Source organism: Lolium rigidum, chromosome 1 (genome assembly GCF_022539505.1).
Source record: "Lolium rigidum isolate FL_2022 chromosome 1, APGP_CSIRO_Lrig_0.1, whole genome shotgun sequence".
In the NCBI taxonomy this organism is placed as follows: domain Eukaryota; kingdom Viridiplantae; phylum Streptophyta; class Magnoliopsida; order Poales; family Poaceae; genus Lolium; species Lolium rigidum.
In genome coordinates, this window is record NC_061508.1 from 53398797 (window position 1) to 53422366 (window position 23570).

The 23570-nt window shown below is 48.6% G+C and overlaps 3 protein-coding genes across 3 annotated transcripts; all 3 read right to left on the reverse strand.

Annotated features, from left to right (window-relative positions):
• Window positions 1-5629: 5629 nt before the first annotated feature.
• Window positions 5630-7808, reverse strand: LOC124685352 (GDSL esterase/lipase At1g28600-like). Its single transcript, XM_047219702.1, has 5 exons — window positions 7412-7808; window positions 7113-7322; window positions 6881-7032; window positions 6126-6396; window positions 5630-6043 (listed from the first exon to the last, which is right to left on the reverse strand). The coding sequence occupies exons 1-5, from the start codon at window positions 7674-7676 to the stop codon at window positions 5814-5816; spliced, it is 1128 nt and encodes a 375-aa protein (XP_047075658.1). The 5' UTR covers window positions 7677-7808; the 3' UTR covers window positions 5630-5813.
• A 9511-nt stretch (window positions 7809-17319) lies between these two features.
• On the reverse strand, window positions 17320-19324 carry LOC124685353 (GDSL esterase/lipase At1g28600-like). Its single transcript, XM_047219703.1, has 5 exons — window positions 19051-19324; window positions 18751-18960; window positions 18516-18667; window positions 17669-17945; window positions 17320-17565 (listed from the first exon to the last, which is right to left on the reverse strand). Exons 1-5 carry the CDS (start codon window positions 19322-19324, stop codon window positions 17336-17338), a joined length of 1143 nt encoding a protein of 380 aa, XP_047075659.1. The 3' UTR covers window positions 17320-17335.
• Window positions 19265-23210, reverse strand: LOC124707939. Its single transcript, XM_047239626.1, has 3 exons — window positions 23193-23210; window positions 21479-22841; window positions 19265-19355 (listed from the first exon to the last, which is right to left on the reverse strand). The coding sequence occupies exons 1-2, from the start codon at window positions 23208-23210 to the stop codon at window positions 21498-21500; spliced, it is 1362 nt and encodes a 453-aa protein (XP_047095582.1). The 3' UTR covers window positions 19265-19355; window positions 21479-21497.
• Window positions 23211-23570: the final 360 nt, after the last annotated feature.

Here is a 23570-nt window from a genome sequence, read left to right on the forward strand (position 1 = left end):
AGATTTTGAGCAACATCGTCAACCAAAGTGGTGACCTCCACTTCAGTTTAGCCACCCTACATGACGTGACTAAAAAGGATCATAGAAGTATTAAAGTTTTAAGAGGAGCCAAAAATGATCTAGAGTTCAAAAATAGCCATTTAGGAGAAAGAACACCCTTAGTACCACTAGTAGAATGAAGTGTAGCAGCATTTGGCTGGTCTTATCCGTGGGATCGAGCAGAGCGGTGGACGACTAATCCTGCTCTGCATATCTTGGTTTTGATTTGATCGTTGGACGATGATGTATGCGACGAAGGTAAACCTGACGTCTAGCGCCACGTGTGTGCACCAGACACGACCAGTCGCTGTAGCTACCAGGACCGCGAATCAATTGCTAGCCTCGCCCTCGCGGTAGTACCACCGGCACGGCACCGCGCGTGTGGTCACCGGCAACCGTGGCGCGCGCGCGACGAGACGCGGCCGGTCGATCGATGGAATTACCGCCGCTCCGCTGCTCGATCCCTGTCGATGCGGTGGTGGTGTCGCTGTGGCGCGCCCCAATCACACCACCGTCGTCGGCACAAGAAAGTCCAAGCCGTGGCGTGGCGTGGCGTGGCGCCGGTCGACCGATCGATCTCCATGTCGACCGGCGGCGGGGCCACGTGTGGGCGTCGCGCCGGACGGCACCACGGGAGAGCGGCGGCCGCAGGCGGGCAGGCAGCAGAAGCACGGTGGCCCATGCATGGGACCAAACAAACTTAGGAGGTCTAGCAGTCTAGCTAGCTGCAGCGGCAGAGCGGCGGCCACGTGGCCGGGCGCCGACGTTGGTAGGGCAGTTCACGGCGGCGATACGCAAAGCCAAGCGGGGAGGTGTCGCGCGCCCGGCCCGATCGACAAAGGCGGCGACCGCGACGGCCGGCGTTGCTATCCGTTTCTCTTTGTTCTTTTCCCGCCTCGTCAAACTTGGGCGAACGGTCTGGTTTTGTCCGGTCTCCGTTTGTTTATTGCTTGAGCGGCTGCCGTTGGACGGTGGCCGGCCCGACGGACGGTGAGTGGGCGGCCAGCTGCTGCCGCCCTGGATTTTCTAGTAGCTTCTATACCAACGGGTAGAACTTCGGGTGCTCCATGCTACGTCGGCACTTTGGACTAGCTTGCTAGATAGGAGATATTTTCTCTTCCGAGGGTCAATATTATTTGGAGTAACTTCCTGTTAATAAACCTCCTTTGCTGCTGCTTCCAGATCCTCCGTGAATTATGTTAGTTCTAGGTTCACTGGAAACTGCATACATATGGATATTTAGTTTGGCGGGCCACAACTGCACATCTTTGCCCGGTTGCCCCCACTTAGAGCATCCCCACTCGTCTCCCCGATTTGGCCCCCGAGCGCCGTTTTTCTCATTCGGACGGCGAATTTCAGCCCAGTCGCGCCCCCGATTCCTCGTTTTTCTCCGGATTTGGACCTAAATACATCCGGCGAGCCCACGCCATCCCCGGTCCCCCGAGGCGCGCTCGGGGACTCCGGACGAAGCGAAAGCGCGCGAAACGCCGAGATTTCTCTCCCGCGCTTTGGCTGCGGCTTCCCCGCGAGAGATGGACCCGGCCGGTCAGCGACAGACGCATCGTCTTCCGCGCGGGGTAAAGGCTGCCGCCGGTCAGCTCGCCGCGGACGCGTAGCATCCACGCGGCATTAAATCGCGGCTCCAGCCCCACCTAAATACCCCGCTCGCCGCGACGCGTCGCACCATTCCTCTTCCTTCCCTCGACCCTCGAGGAGATCCATGGCCTACAACGATGAAGACGGCGCGGCCAACAACGGCTTCCCTCGCCGGTCGCTCCACGCATGGGAGGGGCACCTTCTCCACCAGGCGGGGTACCCCTGCCCGCCGGACACGAGGCCTCCCGCCTCTGGTGGCGGCTAAGTGCGGGTGGCGTGCCAATCCCGCCGCCGCCCCAGGGACGCGCCCTCGAAGCCGCCATCGAGGAGGTCCGACTAACATTGTCGGACCAGGACCGCGCCGAGCCACGCTACCACCCCGACAACCTGACGGCGTGGAATTCCTACTTCCTTCGCCGGTGGGAGCAGGAGCTCGCCGCGTACGATGGCCCGCCGCCTCCGCCTCCGCGCAACAACACCGCCGGACGCAAGCGGTGGTGGAGCGTGCTGGGCCGGACGCTCGAGGCCGTCCTCGAGCACATCGAGGGCGGCAACTTCCCCCTTCTGACGATGCCCCCGTCGTCGAGGGCATCGGCCGGCCGCCGCCGGGTAAGTAGGCGGCAGCCACGGCGCATGGCTGCCAGTTCCTCGTCGTCCGGTTCGGCGTCGAGGTCGATCTCCAGGTCGGCGCCATCTTGGGCGCCGGTGAAAAAGGAACCGTCTTCCCCGCCGAGCACCCGCACGCGCGGCAACGGCGGGATCGTCATCCGCGAGCCCTCGACGGCGCAAGGATGGCTACGCCCCAAGCGCGAACCCGACACCTCCGGCGAGCGGAAGCGCAAGCCGGCGAAGGTGAAGGTGGAGGAGGCCGAAAGCGCCGAGGACGCCGCCATCCTCGAGGCCGTCATGGCGAGGTCCCTCCAGGACCTCCTTCTCGCCGAGAACGCCATGCCCCTCGACCAGGTCGAGGGAGCAGTGGGAGAAGGAGGAGGCGGAGCGGCAGGCGAGGCTCCTCGAGGACGTCGCTCGCTACCGCCGGCCTGCGACTCCTCCATCCGGCGTCGCCGTCCCCGTCATCGACCTTGAGGCATCCGACGACGACTGGTACAAGCCATCGCCGTCTCCGCCTCGCACCAGTAGCCGGTGGGGAGACGCCGGCCAAGGCAGCAGCCAGGCGGCGGCGTCGGCGCCGCCGCAGTTCGACGACGACGGCTCCAACGATGATGGCGCCGGCGGCGACGGCGACTACACGGTGTTCTACCGCCATCTCGGCATGTAGAGCGCCGTGTTTTAATATTTAGAGTTGTATTCCCCTGGCCGAATTCGAAATATAGTCGAATTCGGCCCCTATGTATGAACTTTGCCCTCTATATAGTAAATATCATTAAAGTTAGTCTAAATTCAATCGTTTTTGCCGTATTTTGTCAAGTTTCCTTTTTCAAATTTAGATCGGCGTCTTCGCCTGAGATCGCGGCTGGGAAACTAGTCCTCCCCACGCCAAATTTACTTCCAATCCGGAGGTAAATTTCCCCGGATTTCGGCGTGGAGAGGGCAACGAGTGGAGATGCTCTTACACATAGGTCATACATAAAATTGGATGGATGACCGAGAGCTAAGTTGGTTCTAGTGCGACTTAAGGAAGAAGACGCCTGAGCCGTAGTGTCCAAAGCGCGGGGACGCCATCCCTATGGCCGGAGATAGCGGTGGATAAACGACACCACCGCTGAGAAATCGCTGCAACGGACACATAATCTTGACGTCCATGCAACCCGACGCTCACTAGCATTTGAATTTTCAAAAACAAATTACTGGACACTCAAAAAAAGAAGCCTCTTGGGCTCTTGAGCTCCAGTGATATCTTTAGCTTTGTAAATGAGAAAATCATATTAACAAGATGTAAAAAGATATAAAAAGTTTCTAGATGTAGTAGATGATGTATCCTGCTGCCAATCAAATTTCTTTTAAATTCTAGGCTACATAAAAATGACAATATACTCCACCCATTACGAATTATAAGGCCAAATTATTAGGAATTATAAGACCTCTCTTACAGCTGCTAACCGACACTTTCTTTCCGTGTACTCACCCCAGACTTTTTCAATTGACTCTGATTTAATATAACTTTATGCTAAATTTAAGTCAATTAAAAACAACCGGAGAGAGTAGCTGTTATTGATATCTTGTTTTAGCTGAATGTAGTTTGTCTGGTTCTTCTGATTGTCTATCTGAGATGCTGGGGTATGCTGATGTTCTGTAAGATTTTTCAGTGTAGGGGAGGGCACAGGTGTGTGTGGTGTGCGTGCAAAGAAACACAAGCCCTGGACTTCTTTCAGATAACTGTGTTTATTTTGCTGTTTATCAGCTTCTTACTGAAGTTAGGAGCTTTGCTCCTTAAATCAAAGAAAAAAAGCCGACACTTCCTTTCAGACAGTTGCTCCAGGGATAGCCGCGCCAAACTAGCGTCGTGCAAGTATCAGCTCAATTCCTGTACTATGCATCGCATCCTCCGTTGCCAGGAAATTGGTGCAAGCAAAGTCGGAGCTCAGTGGCAATAGCGAAATCGCCCTGAAGCCAAGAGTAGTAAGAGCATCTTCAGTGCCAAAGCGTTCCCCAAACCGCGCCGGATTGAGCGTTTGGGGGACGTGTTTTGTTCATGTCGCGTTTGGGGGACGTCGCTCCCCAGCCGCGTTCCCCAAACGCCGCCCCTAAACATTTTTTTAAAGTTTTTTAACACAGAATCATTTATCAAATATAACATAGGAATATAAATATGTTTGCGGATATAGTTTTTAAATTAAAATACAACAAACAATAAAACAACTAAACAAATGTAATAAATAGAGCTAGATCAAGGTGCTGCGGCATTTCCTTTGATCCTTCACAAATGCTCAACAAGATCAGCTTGAAGTTGATCATGAACATTGTTGTCACGGATCTCTGCGTACATGGTGAGGAAATCAGCAAAATCTGCATTCAACTCATGATCAACCTCCGCAAGAGGGCCCTCACACTCATAGAGACCAACATGTGTCCTGGCATGATTCTTGCGGTCATCCTCGATGATCATGTTGTGCATGATCACACAAGCCTGCATCACCTCCCACATTTGGTCGTGAGACCAGCTTAGAGCAGGGTACCGGACAATGGCAAATTATGCTTGAAGCACACCAAATGCCGCTCGACATCCTTCCTGCAAGCCTCTTGTCGCGTAGCAAAGTGGGAATTCTACAGACCTGATGGATTCGTGATTGTTTTGACAAAAGTGGCCCATTTTGGATATATACCATCTTCTCCGCATCGGCGTCAACCATGTCCTGGAGAGACGCGATGATCAGCAAATGCTCCCGGAGGTCGTCGTCGGAGGCTTGCTCGTCCTCCAGCAGCAGGGCAAGCATCTCATCGTCGCTATCCATGTCTAAAGCAAAATCAATGGTTAAAATTGCGCCGAGGCAGACGACGCAACGAACAGCGGCCAATCGCGCCTACCTGGCAAGTCGTCGAGCACCTTGTGTGCGCGGAGGTGGGGCAGATTTGACGCCGCATTCTGGGACGCGATGACGAAGCGGCAGCGGCGGAACGACCGGCGGGAGCGCTAGCCGTGGCGACGGTGCCAACTCTCAGAAGAGATCGAACGCCCAAACGGCCGGCAAATCCAGCGGCGGCGGAGGGGTGGGAGGCGCGGGAAGGAATGAGCGACGGGAAAAAAAATGCGTGAATCAACAATTTATGCAAATAGTCGCCGACATGTGGGAGCCCGCCTCGCTTTTCGTTGTGTCCGGCGTGTCCGGTGCGTCCCCCGTGGGACGGGGACGGCTTCGGGGCGCCGGACACCATATCGGGCGCGCCGGACAAAAAACGGGTTTAGGGGACGTGGCTGGAAGCGTTTTTTTGTCCGGTGCGCCCCAAATAGCTTTGGAGACACGATTGGAGATTCTCTGACCAAATGAACCGGCGGACAGAGAACAGTCTGAGATGGTGAATGAAAGTGGAAGAGTTTCCATGTGAGAGATAAACGGTTGGTATAAGTGAAGCTAGAGATATATTGTTCCAAAAGGAGGAGGAACATTCTTGCATCTATCCAAATTACAGTAAACGCACGACTGCATCAAGACAGAACATATAGGGACACAATTTTACAGGTGTCCCTGCACCCAGTTCAAGCCTACATCCTGGTGAAACTAGTGTGCGACATGCAGTAGAGGAGGATCTGCGTATGGTCCGTGGAGCCACCCGTCGGCGATGAGCCTGTAGGCGGCCTCCGTAAGGTGGACACCGTCCCACTGAAGCGCCTCCGATGGACGTGCGCACGCTGTTACATCCGGCAGGCCGCAGAATATGCTAGAGTCGAAGTTGTATGGAGGGCCTCCTGCTCCACAGCAGGTGAGGAGGGTCGTGCTGCTGTTGAATCCTGCCACAATACAAAGTTTTGGGTCAAAATACCGGAAAGGAAGTTATAATACCTGTTATTCTTACGGCAAACACTAGCTCACCAAAATGTCCTGGCTTATGTAGAAATGCAATGATGGGTCGGTAGTACTCGGCGGAGATGATCGTTGTGCTCGGGTATTTGTTCTGGAGCACCTTAATCCGTTGGCGAAGGAGAGAGTTTTGGTATTGCGGCGCCTTAGCCAGCTTGAGGCATCCGTATCGGTCGTAGTCTGCCTTATCTTTGCTCGGGAACAGAGTGAGCACTATTGGCAAGCAGCCGAATGGGACCATGTCCGCTACAACGATGTACTTGGCGCCGTGCTGGATCAGTCTCTGCAAATTGTCAATTTCTCAGTTTCGCTCTTGACATATAGAGTACAGAATGACATGTCATCCATTCCCGTGTATCCTGTATAGTAGCATCTCTTGGCAATCTAGTTGTACTATTGTTTTGACAAAAACAAATATATTGCAATCTAGTTGGGCTTTTATTAGCAGTAATCTTCAGTATTCTAGTTCCAGAACCCACAAATTGAATTTGATTTTGTAATCCAATGATAAACTCTTATTAACGATCAGATTATATTAGTCCCAAAAATAGATTGAAGTTGACCTCCTAACCTGGTTTGATTTTTTTCAAGTAGTTTTTCAGCATATACTAGATATTGGTATTTGGTTCCTTAATCTACTTGACTCTTTTCCTCGCTAGTTGTACTTACTACATGTATGAATTTCGCTGATCCTATCCTCAAAATCAAGATATAACAAGTGTTGCATTGCAGACTTAATAAGAAAATGACATTTCACGGTATAGTACCTCCACACCCCTGGAAATGCTGTCCACAATTGTAGGAACATAAGCCCTAGCTTGTTCAACGGTCCTGTTTGAGCTTAGGAAGCTGAAGTGGTCATTTGTTCCAAGCGCTCCCATTACAAACAGAGTGCTCCCGAAACAATTAGCACCTTGTCCTGCATGCCATGGACGATGAGGTAAACTACTGTTCTTCCTTAAATTCAAGAACTCAATTAAAGGATGTTTAGCTACCTACCCTTGCAGAGCGAAGGCTTCAGTTTCTCGAACCACACGAGCTGGTCATCGAGGGAGCTGTTGATCGGGGGATTCACCGTCATGTTCTGCCCCTGCAGGTATGTCAGGTTCAGAGCTGGAGCTCCCACCACGGCGAAGTCTACTCCACCGGAGAAGTTGGCCTTCCTGTCGGCCAGATACGGCGGCACAAATGGCAGACCCAAAGCATCCGCTACACCCGGTGTGCAAAACAAGAAGCAAAGATCAGCAAAGGTTAACTTCAAGACAGTAGTTAATTAAGAACTGCTCTATGGACAATACCGATGAAGTCCAGCACAATACGGCCGTTGCTGGCCCGTCCAGTGGGGTGGCCGAAGAAGGTCTCACCATTGGGGAGATTGTTGATAGGATGTGGTGGAAGGACAGGGTCAGCCCACCTGACAAGGTTACCTGTGTCGGTGTAGGAGTCACCGAAGCTGATGATGGAGGTGAACTTGCTCTGGGCACCGCCGGTGCCAAGGTACGGGAGGATGATGAGGACAAGAAATGCTGTGTGAGATGTTCTCATAGTGGTATACTGTAGCATAGCTTTCTTGATGCTTGTTTGATGTGGTCTTCTGTACTTGGCATCCAATGGGATATAAATAGGCACACAACATGCGGATTAGAAAAAAAGTTTATTAAAAGGACAAATACTTTAGAAGTCAACAAAAGAGGGAACTTACGTCTTAACTGCAGAATAATCAACTTCATAGTCACTAACATCATCAAATATGCAGCCTCTTTTACTTAGTCCTTAGAGGTAAATGTCTTTTGTAACTGCTTCTTGTTTATGTTTTGTTAGTGGTAGCAACTAAATCTTGTTTATGTCAAGTTGGACTGCATTAGTTAGCAGCCAGTCTTCCATTCTAATTTAATTGTCATTTTGTCAACCTGATGGTGCATGATCTATCCTTACGACCAAATAAATTTATTTTTTATAAATATCACCGGAGAGGAGATAAAACCACCCTAACCTGAATACACTACTATAATAAAGGAGGAAACTTTCCAATTCTCTCCTTTGTTTTCCTCTTCCCAACCTCTTGTTTATTGATTCTGGAGGAGCATGGCTTCGTTTGATTGGTTGAACCTTCTTGTTTTGTAGTGTTCGAGTTCTTCTTTCTTCTTGTTTTCACACTTCCCGTTTGGCCAGCCAGTCGTCCATGTGTTCTCAGCTCTCCTTCTCCTTCTGTTTTGTTCTGATTTGACCAGATAGTAACACTACTATAATAAAGGAGGAAGGTTTCCAATCCTCTCTTTATTTATCTCTTTACAACCTCTTGTTGATTGACAAGTTGGTATTCTGGTCGTAGTACTAGATTAGCTGTGCATTGTTTTCCTTTTTTTGGTTGTAACTAGCCGTGGTACAGATCTCACACACAATCAACAAACTTGATAAGAAAGTAAAAAATAAATTGCCGTGCAAACCAAAGTCCATAGTCCATGCACCATTATTTTATTCTCATTCCTTTTATTTGCTTCAGCTAGTATCTCCATAAAAAACATGACCTGACCATAATGCAGCAATTTAATCACCAGGACTAACAAACCTCATGTGTCAGCTCCGTATCAGCTAGTTTCCTGGCTTTGGAGAAACTGCCACTCGGCCTTGCACGTGTCTGCAACTCTCGCACGCATACACTGCTCATCCCCGCCGTACAGCCAGCACCGCCAGCGTCATGAGCCTTGAATCAGGCCTGTATGCTGCCCTATGGGCCTAAGGTGTCAAGGTGGGATCGCACCGGAATTTTACTTAGCGTATTTTTCCTTTTTCAAATTTTAGTGTCAAAATTTACACTAGTAGAAAAAGCAAAATGCAATACAAGTGGGATTTAGATGGGATCCCACTTGACACTATATGGGCCTTTCTGCACTTTGGGCTTCTTGCGCACCAGAGATGGCCCTCCAACGCCTCACGCCCACGTGGTGGACCACCGGCCCGGCCTGGGCTTAGCCATGTGCAAGCGCCTGAGTTGAGTCTGCTCCTGCCCTAGGGGAGGGCGCTTGCTGCTGCGTGCATTGCCCCGCCACGGCTTGCATGCATCAGATCGGATCGATCCGATCCATCTGCTACCATGTGCCTCGCAAGACGCCGCCAACTGCTAGAACCAATCTGCACCTGATTACTTCTCTACTAGAAGGACCTCACGCGCGTTGCGGCGCGCGTTAGTTTTTATAGTCGGCTCGAACATGCATCTTTTTGTTCCACATATGGACCTGCTTTGAATTTTCCACAGGTGCAGTTCTTACTTACTCAAAATGCAATGGAGAAGAAGAATGCATGGGAAGATGTATTCTGGAAACAAATTACTGTTCATTGTGTCTCCATAAAGACGTAAAGTACGCTCAAAGTTAATTTCTGACTATAACATTGTATGACATACATATTATAGTCTCTTAAAATAACCTTTGCTGGATGACAAACTTAATAGATGCAGAACTTCCTGCTACTTCTTTACACAATAACCCTTGGCTACTTGACAGATGAAAAATTGACCAACGTAAAATTGACCTCTTCCTTTTTTCGAGAGTACACCGACCATATTCATTACAATTCAGACATACAGATGCAAATAAAAATCATGTCCCCCTCACACAGTCTGATGCATGAGCTATTTGACTTTTCAATTTTCATACCATTAAGTATAGTAGGTCTCAAACTCTAAAACTTAATAAACAATTTAGAAACTGATAATCGCCGACTATAAAGAATGTAGAGTAATATATAAATAATGGAAACTGAAATCATAGCACCTTCTCCCGCTGCTCACCGAGAATATGATGGCCCCAATTTTAATGATAGCATGCCTAGTGTGTTTTCAGTTTGGAATCACATCCACTTGAGTTCACAACTAATCCAAATGAATAAACATATTTGTCTCTCTAAAACTGGAGGAACAGCTTGTACTTCCAATTTTAGTTTGGAATCACATCCACAAGATGACCAATTCATACAAGTGCATACTGAACAAAAACTGAACCAACTGAATCAAATTGATGTGGATACGAACTAACTCGAAGATAATGGCCATGACAAAGCTCTTGAAGATGCTAGAGCCGTCAAAGATATGATCTAGACAGGTTCAGATCGCAGGTAGGAAATGGTAATGACTATAGCAGCACATGTCCTTATCAAATCACACAAACATTTGGTTTCCGCCATTTTCTCTAATCTACTTGTTGGATTGTTACTTCCATTCTTTGGAAAGATAAAAACAATCTATATATATAGTAAACTATAGAGTTGTGAACAAACAGGAATAATGAATTGTCTCGGGTAACCAAACAGCCCCCATGTGCCTGATCCATTTTGTGTTAATTTAGTGCAACAACAGTGAGCTCAAGAATCATATGTACTACCTCCATAGCAAAATATAAGACATTTTAGTAAGGTATTTTAACCTACTAAACGAAAAAGGAAGTACTTCAGTTTGTTTCCGTGTGCTAGGCAGGAGTTGCATATCTTCAAATAAATTTAACAAATTGCAGTTCTAGTGACCACCGTACCATAAGCTAGGATTTTATGATCTCCCTGATAGCTAAAAGAAAGAGGGCTTTAGGATCATGTGAGTATGTCACATGGGTCTCACCTATGTTAAACGAAGAATGCAGCAGATATATGCACAAGGAGACCTACCCCGTCAAAACAGTAGAGTGCAATAGTTAGTACAAAATTATAATGGTCTGAAATAAAGCATTCCTAATAACATAAGCAGCAAGATAATCCTATGTTGTTGGTAGCTGATATTTTTCCATGTTTATAGAACAAGTGATCAAAAAGAGTGAACAATAACATAAAGTATAGTAGGGCAGCAATTGTATTGCATTGGACAAGTAATATGAAAGAAATGTAAAGCGATCAATCACATTATGTCCCTTGGAAAAATATTCAGCACAGATTGCCATCGTCAGGATTGCTGGAGCTTTATCATCATTTACAGATTAAGTAAAATTCAAACTGCTGAAACATGTTCGAGAGTAAATGCACAACTAAAATAGATGCCAATATCGATACAGAGAGGCTGAATTAAACATGACCAATGGTTTGGAAAAATAATACAGAAATAGCCTCTATTGGAATAGCTAGCTCCCTTGGAAATACAGGTGCCGATGGTACCAATTTGCCGAAAGAAATGAGTGTATGTGTGCCCTTAATTCTGACTGAATGAACCCATCCTAGGTAGCAATTATCATCATGTACATAGAAATGAAAGGAACATAGAAATGAAAGGAATGTCTAGGTAAGAGTAAAGATATAAACCTGAAGCAAATATTCCCAACGACATCCCAATCCCATGACATCTTGCCATCTTGGGTGCAGCTGAGTCGCAGAAAACATGCTTGTCAAGTCTCCCAGGCTGTAGGAGTTGTGGATTCATCAGTTGCCACCACCTGCAGAACTCGGTAATGCAGCATTCCTTCAGTGAAACATCCTTTAGGGTGTTGCCTGGCACTTTGATTGCTGCTCATACTTGAAAAAAGCATATATATTTTAATAATGCTTACAAATACTGCAGTGAATAGCTATGTGATTAGAACTAACCTAACAACAACACATACATGCAGTGGCGGAGCTAGACGCACATCAAAGGAGGGGCCAATTGACCCAAAAAAAAATGCAGATTTTGTAACCATAGAACAATCACAAATCACAGCTGCAATTTCAAGGCAGAACACGCTCATGAGTCGAACTGGATTTTACAAACACCTAATTGTCAGTTTATCCAAACTTGCAAAGCATATACAAATCTCAAATAATGTGTGGCTAAAATACACAGATATCTCCAATCGGCAAACACTGATTCAAAATTTAATTAATATTGGTATTTATCTAGAATAATCAAGCAACCGAAAAGGCTCCATTCCAGCTAAGGATTTGTAAAACAAGATAGGAGAAGAGAAGTTCCCGTGTGTTGCATAGCCGATCTGATGATGAAGCTTTAGAACTTCTAAGAAAATCCCAAGACTAGATGTGCGGCAGCCATTTGAGTTGGCTTGAACCAGTGAGTGAAGGGGAATGAGAAATATAAGGCTATGAATGGGGATTTTGGGGAAGAAAGAGAACCTAAGCTAGCAGCCATGGGAAAATTTAGAAACGAACTGTGAAGCTGAGAATAGAGAAGACGTACATAACGGAACGTGGCCTAGCTGGTAAACTAGGGAGGCTTTAATTTCCACCGATTGGAACAAACCGGCCCATAGCACTGGAACATAAAACACCCTAATTTTTGTCTGCAATTTCAGAAGACTGGGCCATGGCCCAGTATGGTCCACTAGCAGCGCCGCCAGTGCATACATGTAGATTATCCAACTCCAAGTTGAGATGTAACAAAATCAAGAGAACATCATCAAGCATGCCGAAAAAAGAACTACATGAAACTTCGGCAAGCTGCAGATTATACCTGATATACTGATGATATTTAAAGGCTCGTGCAGTCATCATCCTGCTTAAACGGGTTCCCTGGTTCTTATGAGGTGCAGGTCCTAGTTTCATAATCATCTGCGGCATGGCCATTCCTCTAGAAACATTATTTATGTAGAAATATGATAGCAGAACCATCAATTCAGGTGATATGAAAAGAAATGCTACTAAAAACACTACAAAACTATAGGGAATCACAAATACCAGTTGGCCTATATTTCTTCATAAGCAAAATATGAAGAAAAGAAGCACATTTGAAAGCAATTAGACTACAACTAACCAAACTGTACTGGATTTTTTTGTAGCCAACCAAGCCGAACCGAATTCTGTTTAGCACAACAGCAAGCCTTTTAATCATTGATTTGGGATGCAAAAGAACTGAGATAAAATTGAGGTGCACGCACTCAGATGTGAGATTCCAATTCAGAGAATATGAGAATCACATCTAACCAGCACATAGGATCGCTCAAGAGTTGAAATTTCTCAACGCGCTGGCCGTGATTCTTGACAGGGGCGACGAAGCCCTTCTCCATCCGGTCGCTGGTCGCTCCTCAAACCCATTTTGGTTCTATCTCTCCCCGATGAATTGTAGACGGCCGGTGCTTCTAACCAAATTATAGACAATCCGCAACCCAGCAAAATGTGCCCCAAACTCGACGAATCTGCAGCAATGCGCCCCAAACACACGCAGAATGAGCCCAATCCGCAAGACCCGACCGCACACACTCCGATGCAGGACAGACAACACACACCAGGCAAAATATCCACACAAAAACTAAAAGAAGAAAGGAGGGGAAACGAACCAGCTCAGAGAATCAGATGCGACGGGGAAGACCGGCGGCCACATTAACGCCACCGAATAACCGCGCCGCCGCAAATCCAGGACAGAAGAGGAGAAACAGAGCACAACTAGGCGAGGAGAACTGCCTCCGCAGGCAAGAAACAACCAATGGATGAAGCCGCGGTCAAAGGAACCCCTACCCCGAACCGACTCGCAGTCCATTGGCGCCGCCGACACGTCGAACACATACGTAGACACTGCATTGCAATGACACGCGCACGCTGGCCCAAATCACCGCCTACCGCCAGACCGAAAAAAACGCAGCACCAGACCGAAAAAAACGCAGTGCGAACATCCTCTGGGCGGGGCCCATGAAAGCGACGGGCAAATCGACCAGAATCGCCCCCGATACTGGGAGCTTAGGGCATCTCCAACCGGGCGACCCATCCCGCGCCCGCGCGTCCGGATGGGTCGAAACGGACAAAAACGCGGCCCAGCGCGCGGACCCATCCCTAAAACGGATGGCCGCGGCGTCCGGGACGACCCAAACCCGGCCCAAATCTTGGCCGGGTTTGCGTGGCACGCGGACGCGAAAGGCCGGTCGCTCGCGTCCTCCCCTTGTCCGCCCAGCCCGCCCGTCTGCCACCCAAAACACAAGGCCGCCGCACACATCTCCCCACCCGCTCCGCCGCCACCCACGGACCGGCGATTTCGGAGCGCGTCGACGCCGGCCATCGTCGTCGAGACGCCGGCAAGCGGGCGGAAGCATAGGTCGAGGTCCCGCGTCGCTTTCGCCGCGTCGTAGCAGTAGTCGGAGGACGCCGGCGCCGGCGTTGTTGTCCTCTCACCGTCGCGACACCTCCCGCCGTTCGCAGCCTGCGCCGTTTCCGCCGTAGGTGAGCCCTCCTGCACCGTGTTTCCGGACCGCAAGTCGGCCGAGACGGCCATGGCTGCGGAGTCCCAAGAGAAGCATTTGGATCGCCTCCGCCTGCGAGGTGTTCGTTCAAAGCTCGAACTAATATGTGTCCCTTTTCGGATCATGGTGGACAGCGACGACGAGTACTACTTCAAGAACTTCATCGACACGTCGTCGGAAGAGGAGTCCGACGACGAATTTTTCACGGATCTTTGCGGTGCTCATCCACGAGCACATTGTCTCGCGGATCCCCGTGTTCCGGGGTCCTTGCCGGGTCGCGCGGCCGCCTTGGACCGCAAAAGAGAACGCGGCCACGACCAGCTCTACAACGACTACTTCCAACCCAATCCATTGTTCGTGCCGCACTTGTTTCGCCGTCGTTTTCGGATGAACAGGCCGCTGTTCCGCCGGATAATGGATGGCGTCAAGATCTACGACGACTACTTCGTGCGAAAGTGGATGCACTTGGCAAGGTAGGCCTCTCTTCGTACCGAAATGCACGGCAGCGATTAGGATGCTCGCATATGGCGTTGCCGGTGATTTCGTAGATGAGTACACGCGCATGAGTGAGTCAACCGGCCTGGAATCGATGTACGGGTTACTGCAGAGCGGTCATCGGTTCGTTCGGAGAACAAGTACCTCCGGCAACCAAATGCGAGAGGACACGGCTCGTCCGTTGTCGATCAACGCTTCCGGGGGTTTCTCGGGATGCTTGGCAGCATAGACCGCATGCATTGGGAGTGGAAGAACTGCCCCTTTGGTTGGCAGGGGTCATACGACGGCCATTCCGAGGGGTGCACGGTCATTCTTGAAGCTGTTGCTTCCCATGACACATGGATTTGGCACTCATTCTTCGGAATGGGCTGGCTCGCACAATGACATCAATGTCGCTGCAGCGCTCTCCGGTGTTTGATAGGCTAGCGTACGGTCGGTCCCACGATGTGGATTTTGAGATCAATGGCCACCACTACACCAAGGGGTACTACCTTGCCGATGGTATCTATCCACCTTGGGCTACACTCGTGAAGACAATCCGAAACCCCGGCTCGGAGCGAGGAGGCAAGGTTTGCCAAAGAGCGAGGAGGCAGCCCGGAAAGATGTCGAGCGGGCGTTTGGCATCCTCCAAGCTCGTTGGGCTATCGTCGGACACCCTGCCGAGCCCGGGATGTGCAAACTCTGTGGGAGGTGATGACCGCTTGTGTAATCATGCATAACATGATTGTTGAGGTAGAGCGGGATGATTCACTCTTTGATAATGAATGGGACGGCCAAGGAGAGTTGGTTACTCCTCAACGTGCTCCGGCATCATTCCAGGGACATTCTTCATGCGCACCATGAAATTCGAGATCTAGTCTGTACACAACCAGCTTCGGGCTGATTTGGTCGAGCACATGTGGCAGCATGTAGGCAACAATGCTGCAAACAACAATGATGAAGGAGCCTAGAGCATTTTGTATCGTTTCTTCATTTTATTTGAATAATACTTTATCCTTGATTACATGGACTATGTAATGTATAATACATTTAGAGCATTTCAACTATTTTATATATTTTTTCTATAATTTATTTTGCGTTTTTCTAGTGATTTTACAAGAAAAACATACCATGAGGGCGCCGCGACCCAAATCTGGCGCGTTGGGCGCAGCGCGCGACCCAAACGGACGCGCGGACGCGGGGCACCGTCCGCGCGTCCGCTCGGGCACGCAAACGGCCCAAAACGGACGGCCCAGCGCGTCCGTTTGGGTCGCCCGGTTGGAGATGCCCTTAGTGCTCTTAGAAGATTCCGCCGAAAAATTCTTCTCTGCATCACACAATTTAGCTTTCAGAGACCAACCACCGCTGGCAATCTGCCTTGCCATATCGGCTCTACCAATCTGCTACCGGATTCACTTACAACTGATGTTGCCTTCCATGACAAGCTTCTGATACATCGACGCTTGATCTATCCCACGGCGTGTCCGGCGTCATCATCTTCCACATCGGTTGATCAACTTTCCAACATCGCCCTCTAGATCAAACATATCCGAGACCTCGAAATCAATCTCGCTGTGATACCACTTGTGAAACATACCGTTGAGGTCTCCAACCGCCGCGCCGGTCCGGGCAGCCCCTGCCACGAGCGCCGGACCGTCCTCAAACCAACCTTGTGTCTAACCTACAACTTGCGCCTAGTCTCTTTTGGCTACCCCGCGGTGCCTTATATATTAGACCCAGGTTATAAGAGTTTGATTCCAACACGTAACCTACCGCTAATTACAAGTCCAACATTAGCCCAACTTGTACACATATTCAACAGTTCTTATACTGTTTGGCAAAATTGTCAAAGAAATCGAGGACATTAACTGCTGAAAACTAGCAAAAGACATATAGAGGCTGAACTCACATGATCAGAGTGAAGGGTTTCTATGAGATGTTGTGAACAGACAATGTTGCTTATGGAGGTGACAAGATGAAACTGCCAGAAAAAGGACAGCTGATGCTATGATGTTCAATTAAGTTTATTAAAGAGAAATTAAAGCCACCTGATGAAGGTCGGCGATGGTGCTCTCTTTAATGAGGTGAACCAGTGATCGTCTGAGACCAACCAGGAACATGAAGTGGAAGTAAACAAACTGAAGAAACAGAAGATCCTGAAATTCTCGGCTACTTGCGTGCGGAGTAGCACTGAGGAAAGCAATCAAACTTGGGTTAAGTTAGTCCTGGCGTCAGACATATCTGTAGCATGATAAAATTCCAAGGACACATGCCAGTGTTATCTTCGTGTTGAACAGTTGATCATTGCGGTACAGCGTCTTCCCTCCTGCACCTGACTAAATGTCTAAACCTGCTGATCAGCAAATCTGAGGTCGCCAAGTTAACTAAATTTGATTGCGGCCTGTACTGGATATTTCAGAGTATTAATATAAATCGCAGTAGTTGATCTCAGAAAAGAAAGTAAAGCTATAGATAATATTGTCCAAAAAACAGTAGGAACATTCTCCCATTTACTAAATTACAGTAAAAGCATGACTTCATGAAGACAAAACATATAGGGAAGAATTTTACACACCCGCTGCATTCAAGTAAAGTCTACCTGACATGGAACTAGTGTGCAACATGCAGTATATGAGGATCCGCGTATGGTCCGTGGAGCCACCCGTCGGCGATGAGCCTGTAGGCGGCCTCCGTGAGGTGGAAACCATCCCACTGAAGTGCCTCCGATGGTTCTGTGCACGCCATTACGCCTGGCAGGCCGCAGAATGTGCTGGAGTTGGAGTTGTATGGAGGGCCTCCTGCTCCACAGCAGGTCAGGAGGGTCGTGCTGCCGTTCAATCCTGCCACAGTACGTATATTTTGGGATAAAATATCAGAAATGAAGCTACAGCACGGTTGCGTTGTTTCCCTTGTAAAAAAACGTAAGTGAGAGGACCAGCTCACCAAAATGTCCTGGCTTATGCAGAAATGCAATGAGGGGTCCGTAGTACTCGGCGGAGATGATCGTTGTGTGCGGATATTTGTTCCGAAGCACCTTGATCCGTTGCCGGAGGAGAGAGTTTTGGTATTGCGGCACTAGCCTGTTTACACCCCTGAGGCATCCGTGTTGGTCATAGTCTGCCTTGTCTCTGCTAGCGAGCAGAGTGAGTACCATTGGCAAGCAGCCAACCGGGAAGATGTCCGCCACAACGATGTACTTGCCACCATGCTGGATCAATCTCTGCACACGGTTGATTGTCAATTTCTCAGTTTTACTCTTAACATATAGCATACAAAAAGACATGTCATCCATTCCCGTGTATTGCATATCTTGATAATCTAGTTGTCCTCTTATCAATAGCATTATTTTGACAAAATTAGATATATTGCATTCCAGTTGGACTTTTATTAGTACTTTTCAGTATTCTAGTTCCAAAACCCACAAATTGGAATTTGATTTTGGATCCAGTAATAAAACATCCCAAAAGTAAAATGAAATTGATTTTGTAACCTGGTTTGAATCATTTTTATAGTTTTTCCACATATACTTCGTCCGATCCATATAACTTGTCGCAGATTTAGTTGGAGAGAATACTATATGTTTTAAAGTGGTTCCTTAATCAACTTGACCCTTTTTTCTCTAGTTATTACGTGAATAAACTTCACCGATCCAATCCTCAAAATCAAGATATACCAAGTGTTGCATTGCAGACTTAACAAGGTCAAAGAAGACAAACGATTCAGAGTATTAGTTTGTGGGAATCAAATGCAGAACATGACATTTCATTCATCCAGTGTTATGGTATAGTACCTCCACGCCCCTGGAAATGCTGTCGACAATTGTAGGAACATAAGCTCTAGCTTGTTCCACGGTCCTGTTCGAGTTTATGAAGGTCCTGAAGTCATTTGCTCCAAACTCTCCCATTACAAATAGAGTGCTCGCGAAACACTCAGCGCCTTGTCCTGCATGCCATGAACGATCAGGTAAGTTACTGTCCTTCCTGAAAGTCATGAAGTCAATTTTGAAAGGATGTTCAGCTACCTACCCTTGCAGAGCGAAGGCTTCAGTTTCTCGAACCACACGAGCTGGTCGCCGAGGGAGCTTTTAATCGGGGGATTCACCGTCATGTTCTGCCCCTGCAGGTATGTCAGGTTGAGAGCCGGAGCTCCAGCCACCGCAAAGTTTACTCCGGTGGCAAAGTTGGCCTTCCCCTTGGCCAGATACGGCTTCACAAATGGCAGACCCAAAGCATCCGCTACACCAGGTGTGCAAAAAAAAAGAAGCAAAGATCAGCAATGGTTAACTTATACACAGTAGTTAATTAAGAACTGCCTATGAAGTTTACCAATGAAGTCCAGCACAATACGGCCATTGCTGGCCCGTCCGGTCGGGCGACCGAAGAAAGTCTCGCCATTGGGGAGATTGTTGATAGGCTGTGGTGCAAGGACAGGGTCAGCCCACCTGACAAGGTTACCTGTATCGGTGTAGGAGTCGCCAAAGCTGATGATGGAGGTGAAGCGGTTCTGGCCACCGCCAGAGTAGCCGGTGCCAAGGCACGAGAGGATGAAGAGGACAAGGAATGCTGTGTGAGATGTTCTCATAGTGGTATAGTGTAGCATAGCTTTCTTGATGCTTGTTTGCTGTGGTCTTCTGTACTTGGCATCCAAAGCGATATAAATAGGCACACAATGCCGAATAGAAAAAAAACCAAGGCTTGTTAAAAGGACATATACTTTATAAGTAGTTCAGAAGACTTGCTCAAGACGAAATGAAAGCAGGCTCAACTTCGACGAAAGAGGGAACTTATACTTGTTGTGTACGTCTTAACTGCAGAATAATCAACTTCATAGTCACTAACATGATCAAATTTGCAGCCTCTTTTATTTGGTCCTTAGAGGTGAATTTTTTTTTGCAACTGCTTCTTGTTTATGTCAAGTTGGGTTATTAGTGGTAGGAACTAAATCTTGTTTATGCCAGGTTGGACTGGATTAGTTAGCAGCCAGTCTTCCATTCTAATTTAGTTGTCAACCTGATGGTGATCTGTCCTTGTGTCCAAATAAATTTATCTTTAAAAATATCACCGGAGAGGAGGTAAATTCACCCTAACCTCAATATCTTTAAGGGCTCGCTCTGTTATTTGGGAATGAGCCTACCTTTGTCTTCAAAAGCACTAGTTTGGGATTGGCCACAAAACTAATACACCATGACTTGCACTTCCATAGGTTAACTTGTTACCTCTATGGTAATGCAAAACCATAACTACAATAAAGTCATGTGTCTAACATGAAAAGTGATAGTAGGTTTGTTCTCAGTCCAAATCTATTTAGTGAGGAGGCATCAACCAGATTTTGCGCGTCGGACTCGACTACCATCGTGCTAACTCCAAGATCACGAGCCATCCTCAAACCTTAGATGCAAGCACAAGCTTCAGTACAGAATGCATCCTGTAACTTGGGTTCCCTGCACCCAGGGCCTACAGGATACCCTGCTCATCCTGAAGCAACTGAACACTAAAATCTCTAGACGTGCTAATCACAAGAACTGTTCGCTCAGCAATCCGTCATATACCAGCATTTCGCTGCAACAGTTACAAATTCATCACATAAGCATGTGTTCCAACAATCAGCAAAGAAGTTCGGATAAGTAACGTTTATAATACCTAAAAAGTATTGTTTATATTTCTAGTAGGTCGGTGTCTGGTGATTATTTTATGTAGGAACGTCAAAACAGAAGTTTAGTGTCCCCATCTTGGTCAGAGGAAACAATTAAAGATACTTTCCGGCAAGGTTCTTAATCTAACGAGGTTTGGAAAGATTGCCAAAGAAATCAAGGACACCAACTGCGGAAAATTAGCAAAAGAAATGTCAGATGACATTGGTTCGAGAACTGCAGAGAGAAATAAAGAGGCTGAACAACGCTCACATGATCGGGGTGAAGGGTTTCTATGAGATGTCATGAACAGACAATCTTGCTTATGGAGGTGACAAGATGAAACTGCCAGAAAAAAGACAGCTGATGCTATGATGTTCAATTAAGTAACATTAACGAGCGGTTAAGTTAGCGGCCTTTTTTACATTCTAGAGACATTAAAGCCACCTGATGAAGGTCGGCGATGGTGCTCTTTAATGAGGTGGATAAGTGATCGTCTGAGACCAACCAGGAAATGAAAGTGGCAGTAAATGAACTGAAGAGACAAAAGATCCTAAAATTCTCGGCTACTTGCGTGCAGAGTAGCACTTAGGAAAGCAATCAAACTTGGGTTAAGTTAGTCCTGGCGTCAGACATATCTGTAGCATGATAAAATTCCAAGGACACATGCCAGTGTTATCTTCGTGTTGAACAGTTGATCATTGCAGTACAGAGTCTTCCCTCCTGCACCTGACTAAATGTCTAAACCTGCTGATCAGCAAATCTGAGATCGCCAAGTTAACTAAATTTGGCAGTCTGCTGAATTGCTGATAATGACTTAAGTACTTGGTCCTATGTTGGTTCCTCAAATTCAGAAGAATGTTGTAATGAACAAGTGTAATCATTATATATTAACAAAGCAGATGGCTCAAGTCTCAAAAAGTCAAAAAAGAATATTCATTAAGCTCAACTATCAAGCATATCTGCGAAAACTGTGGCACAGAATGCAGGCGACGAGTAACTAAAGGCTGAAGCAAACTGCATGCAGCACTGACCATCTTGTTACTAACCCTACAGTAGGACCAACTGGCCATGGTACATATATCAAAATGAAAAGAAATTTGCAGACATCTCCAATTGTTTACCTGCCAGTCCATGTGGATCTCACAAATAACCATCATCATCCTCGTCGTCACTACTCCAGAGAATGTCGTCCTCCTTCAATCGACGCCCCAATATACCATCAACAATGTCCTCTTCGGCAAATGCAGACACTGTTGTGGCACCAAACATTTTGGTCCTTGTTGTAACAATGTCATCTACAACATCATCCAATTCATTCGTATCCCAATCCACTACGAACTCATCGTCCTCATTTTGATCGTCGTCCTCTTCATATCTAAATTCCGGAACCCTCCCACTGCGCATCATCTCCTCATCAACCTCCCCATTCTGCACGCTGTCCCAAGGCAGCCAAATGTCAGCAACCTTCCCGAGCGCGCGGCACCCATCCCCGACCACAACCATCCTGAGGGCGGCAGCGCGTGCGTTGCGCACCGTGTCGGTGAAGTCGGAATCATCTGAGACGAGCACGACGCAGTCGACGCCGCAGGCAATAGCGTGCTTCACCTGCCGCTTGAGCGCCTGGTCGGCAGCCTGCGGCTTGTCGGGGACGGTGCGGACGTGCACGCCGGCGCGTCGGAGCTCGGAATCGAGCCCGTAGCCGGCCTTGGGGGTGAGGAGCTCCCGCGCGGCGTCCTGGTACTTGGTGTTGCCGGCGATGTACCGCTCGTGGAACTTCTGGCGCTTCTTGCCCTTGAGGGAGCGGAGGCGGCCGAGCTTCTTGTTGCGCTCGCGCTCGTGGAGCTGGCGGAAGTGGCGGGTGAGGTCGGGGCGGGTCGGGAAGCGGCGGCCGCAGACGGCGCACGAGTAGGGGACCGGCGGGGCGACGACTCCCGCGCGCTCGGCCCGGTCGAGGTCGCGCCGGTCGCGGCGGTCGGCGGAGACCCAGGCAGGGAGGTGGGTGAAGGCGTGGCGGTTGGCGAAGGCGGAGACGGAGTCGACGCGGCCGAGGAGGGAGGCCGCCTCGCGGAGGGACGTGGCCGCCTCGAACGGCGGCCCGCGCGGGGGCTTGTTGTCGAGGTCCCACAGCACCACCACCGTAGGGGTGCGCGCCGTCCACACGCCGTCCCCGCCGCGGAACATCTCGACGTCCGGTGCAGTGGGCGCCGCCGCGAACGGGTTCTCGGCCGCCGCCGCCGCTCGGGGTGGGGGGTCGGTGCGGAGGGAGAGGCGGTGGTGGGAGCGAGGGAGGAAGGGCGAGGGGTGGAGCACGGGAGGGTTGGGAGGGATGTGGAGGAAGGAGAGCGGTGGCGGCATGGCCGGCGAGTGTGGGCAGGTGAGGTCGCGCGGGTCGACGGCGGTGGTGGATAGGAGGAGAGCGGCAGACTGAAGATGGAAGAGAGGGCGTCCTCGCGGATTTGCTATGAAAAAATCAGAAAATACCGTCTGAAAATCGCGTGTGAGATAAAAAAACAAACAAAAGCAAACAATCACACTGCCAGTGGAAAGTTTTGTAAAACCCACATTTAAAAGCTCATAAAAAAATCTCAAAAATGGCCCTATTGGAAAAGATGTTTTTTATAAATGTGTGAAATTTATAAACTTTTAACAAGGCACTGTGACTATCACAAAAAGTAAACTCGGGTATAGAGATAACCGAGGCACGCGGAGATGAAGATGTATTCCCGTGTTACCCCACACAAGGTGAGGTACGTCACGTTGGAGTTGGAGAGATGCGGGCCACCACGAAGGTCTCCCGAATATCACGAAAGCTCACCTTCTTCTCTAAGCTAATACCACGAAGGACAAAGACATTTCCCTTATGGCTAGCTTTTTCTCCACTCCGGAGATATCAAGCTCTACAACCACTTCACAAGCTCCACAAAGGATAAGTTCGGGCCTCTTCATAATCTTCTACGAAGAGGTCACTGGAGCACTAACCGCCAAGCCAATTAGGAGGTCACCCCTCCAAGAGTAACAAGCTCGCGGTCTCTCACTCGAAATAATCATATTGGAAAGCTCAACACTATACAAGAATGCAAAGCAAGAACACCAAGAAAAGTGCTCAAGTCCTTCTCTCTCAAATTCCGCCAAAGCAACAAATGCTATGAAGAAACTAGAGAGGAAGAATAATGGTGGAAATCAACAAATGACTTCAAGATCTAGATCCCAAGA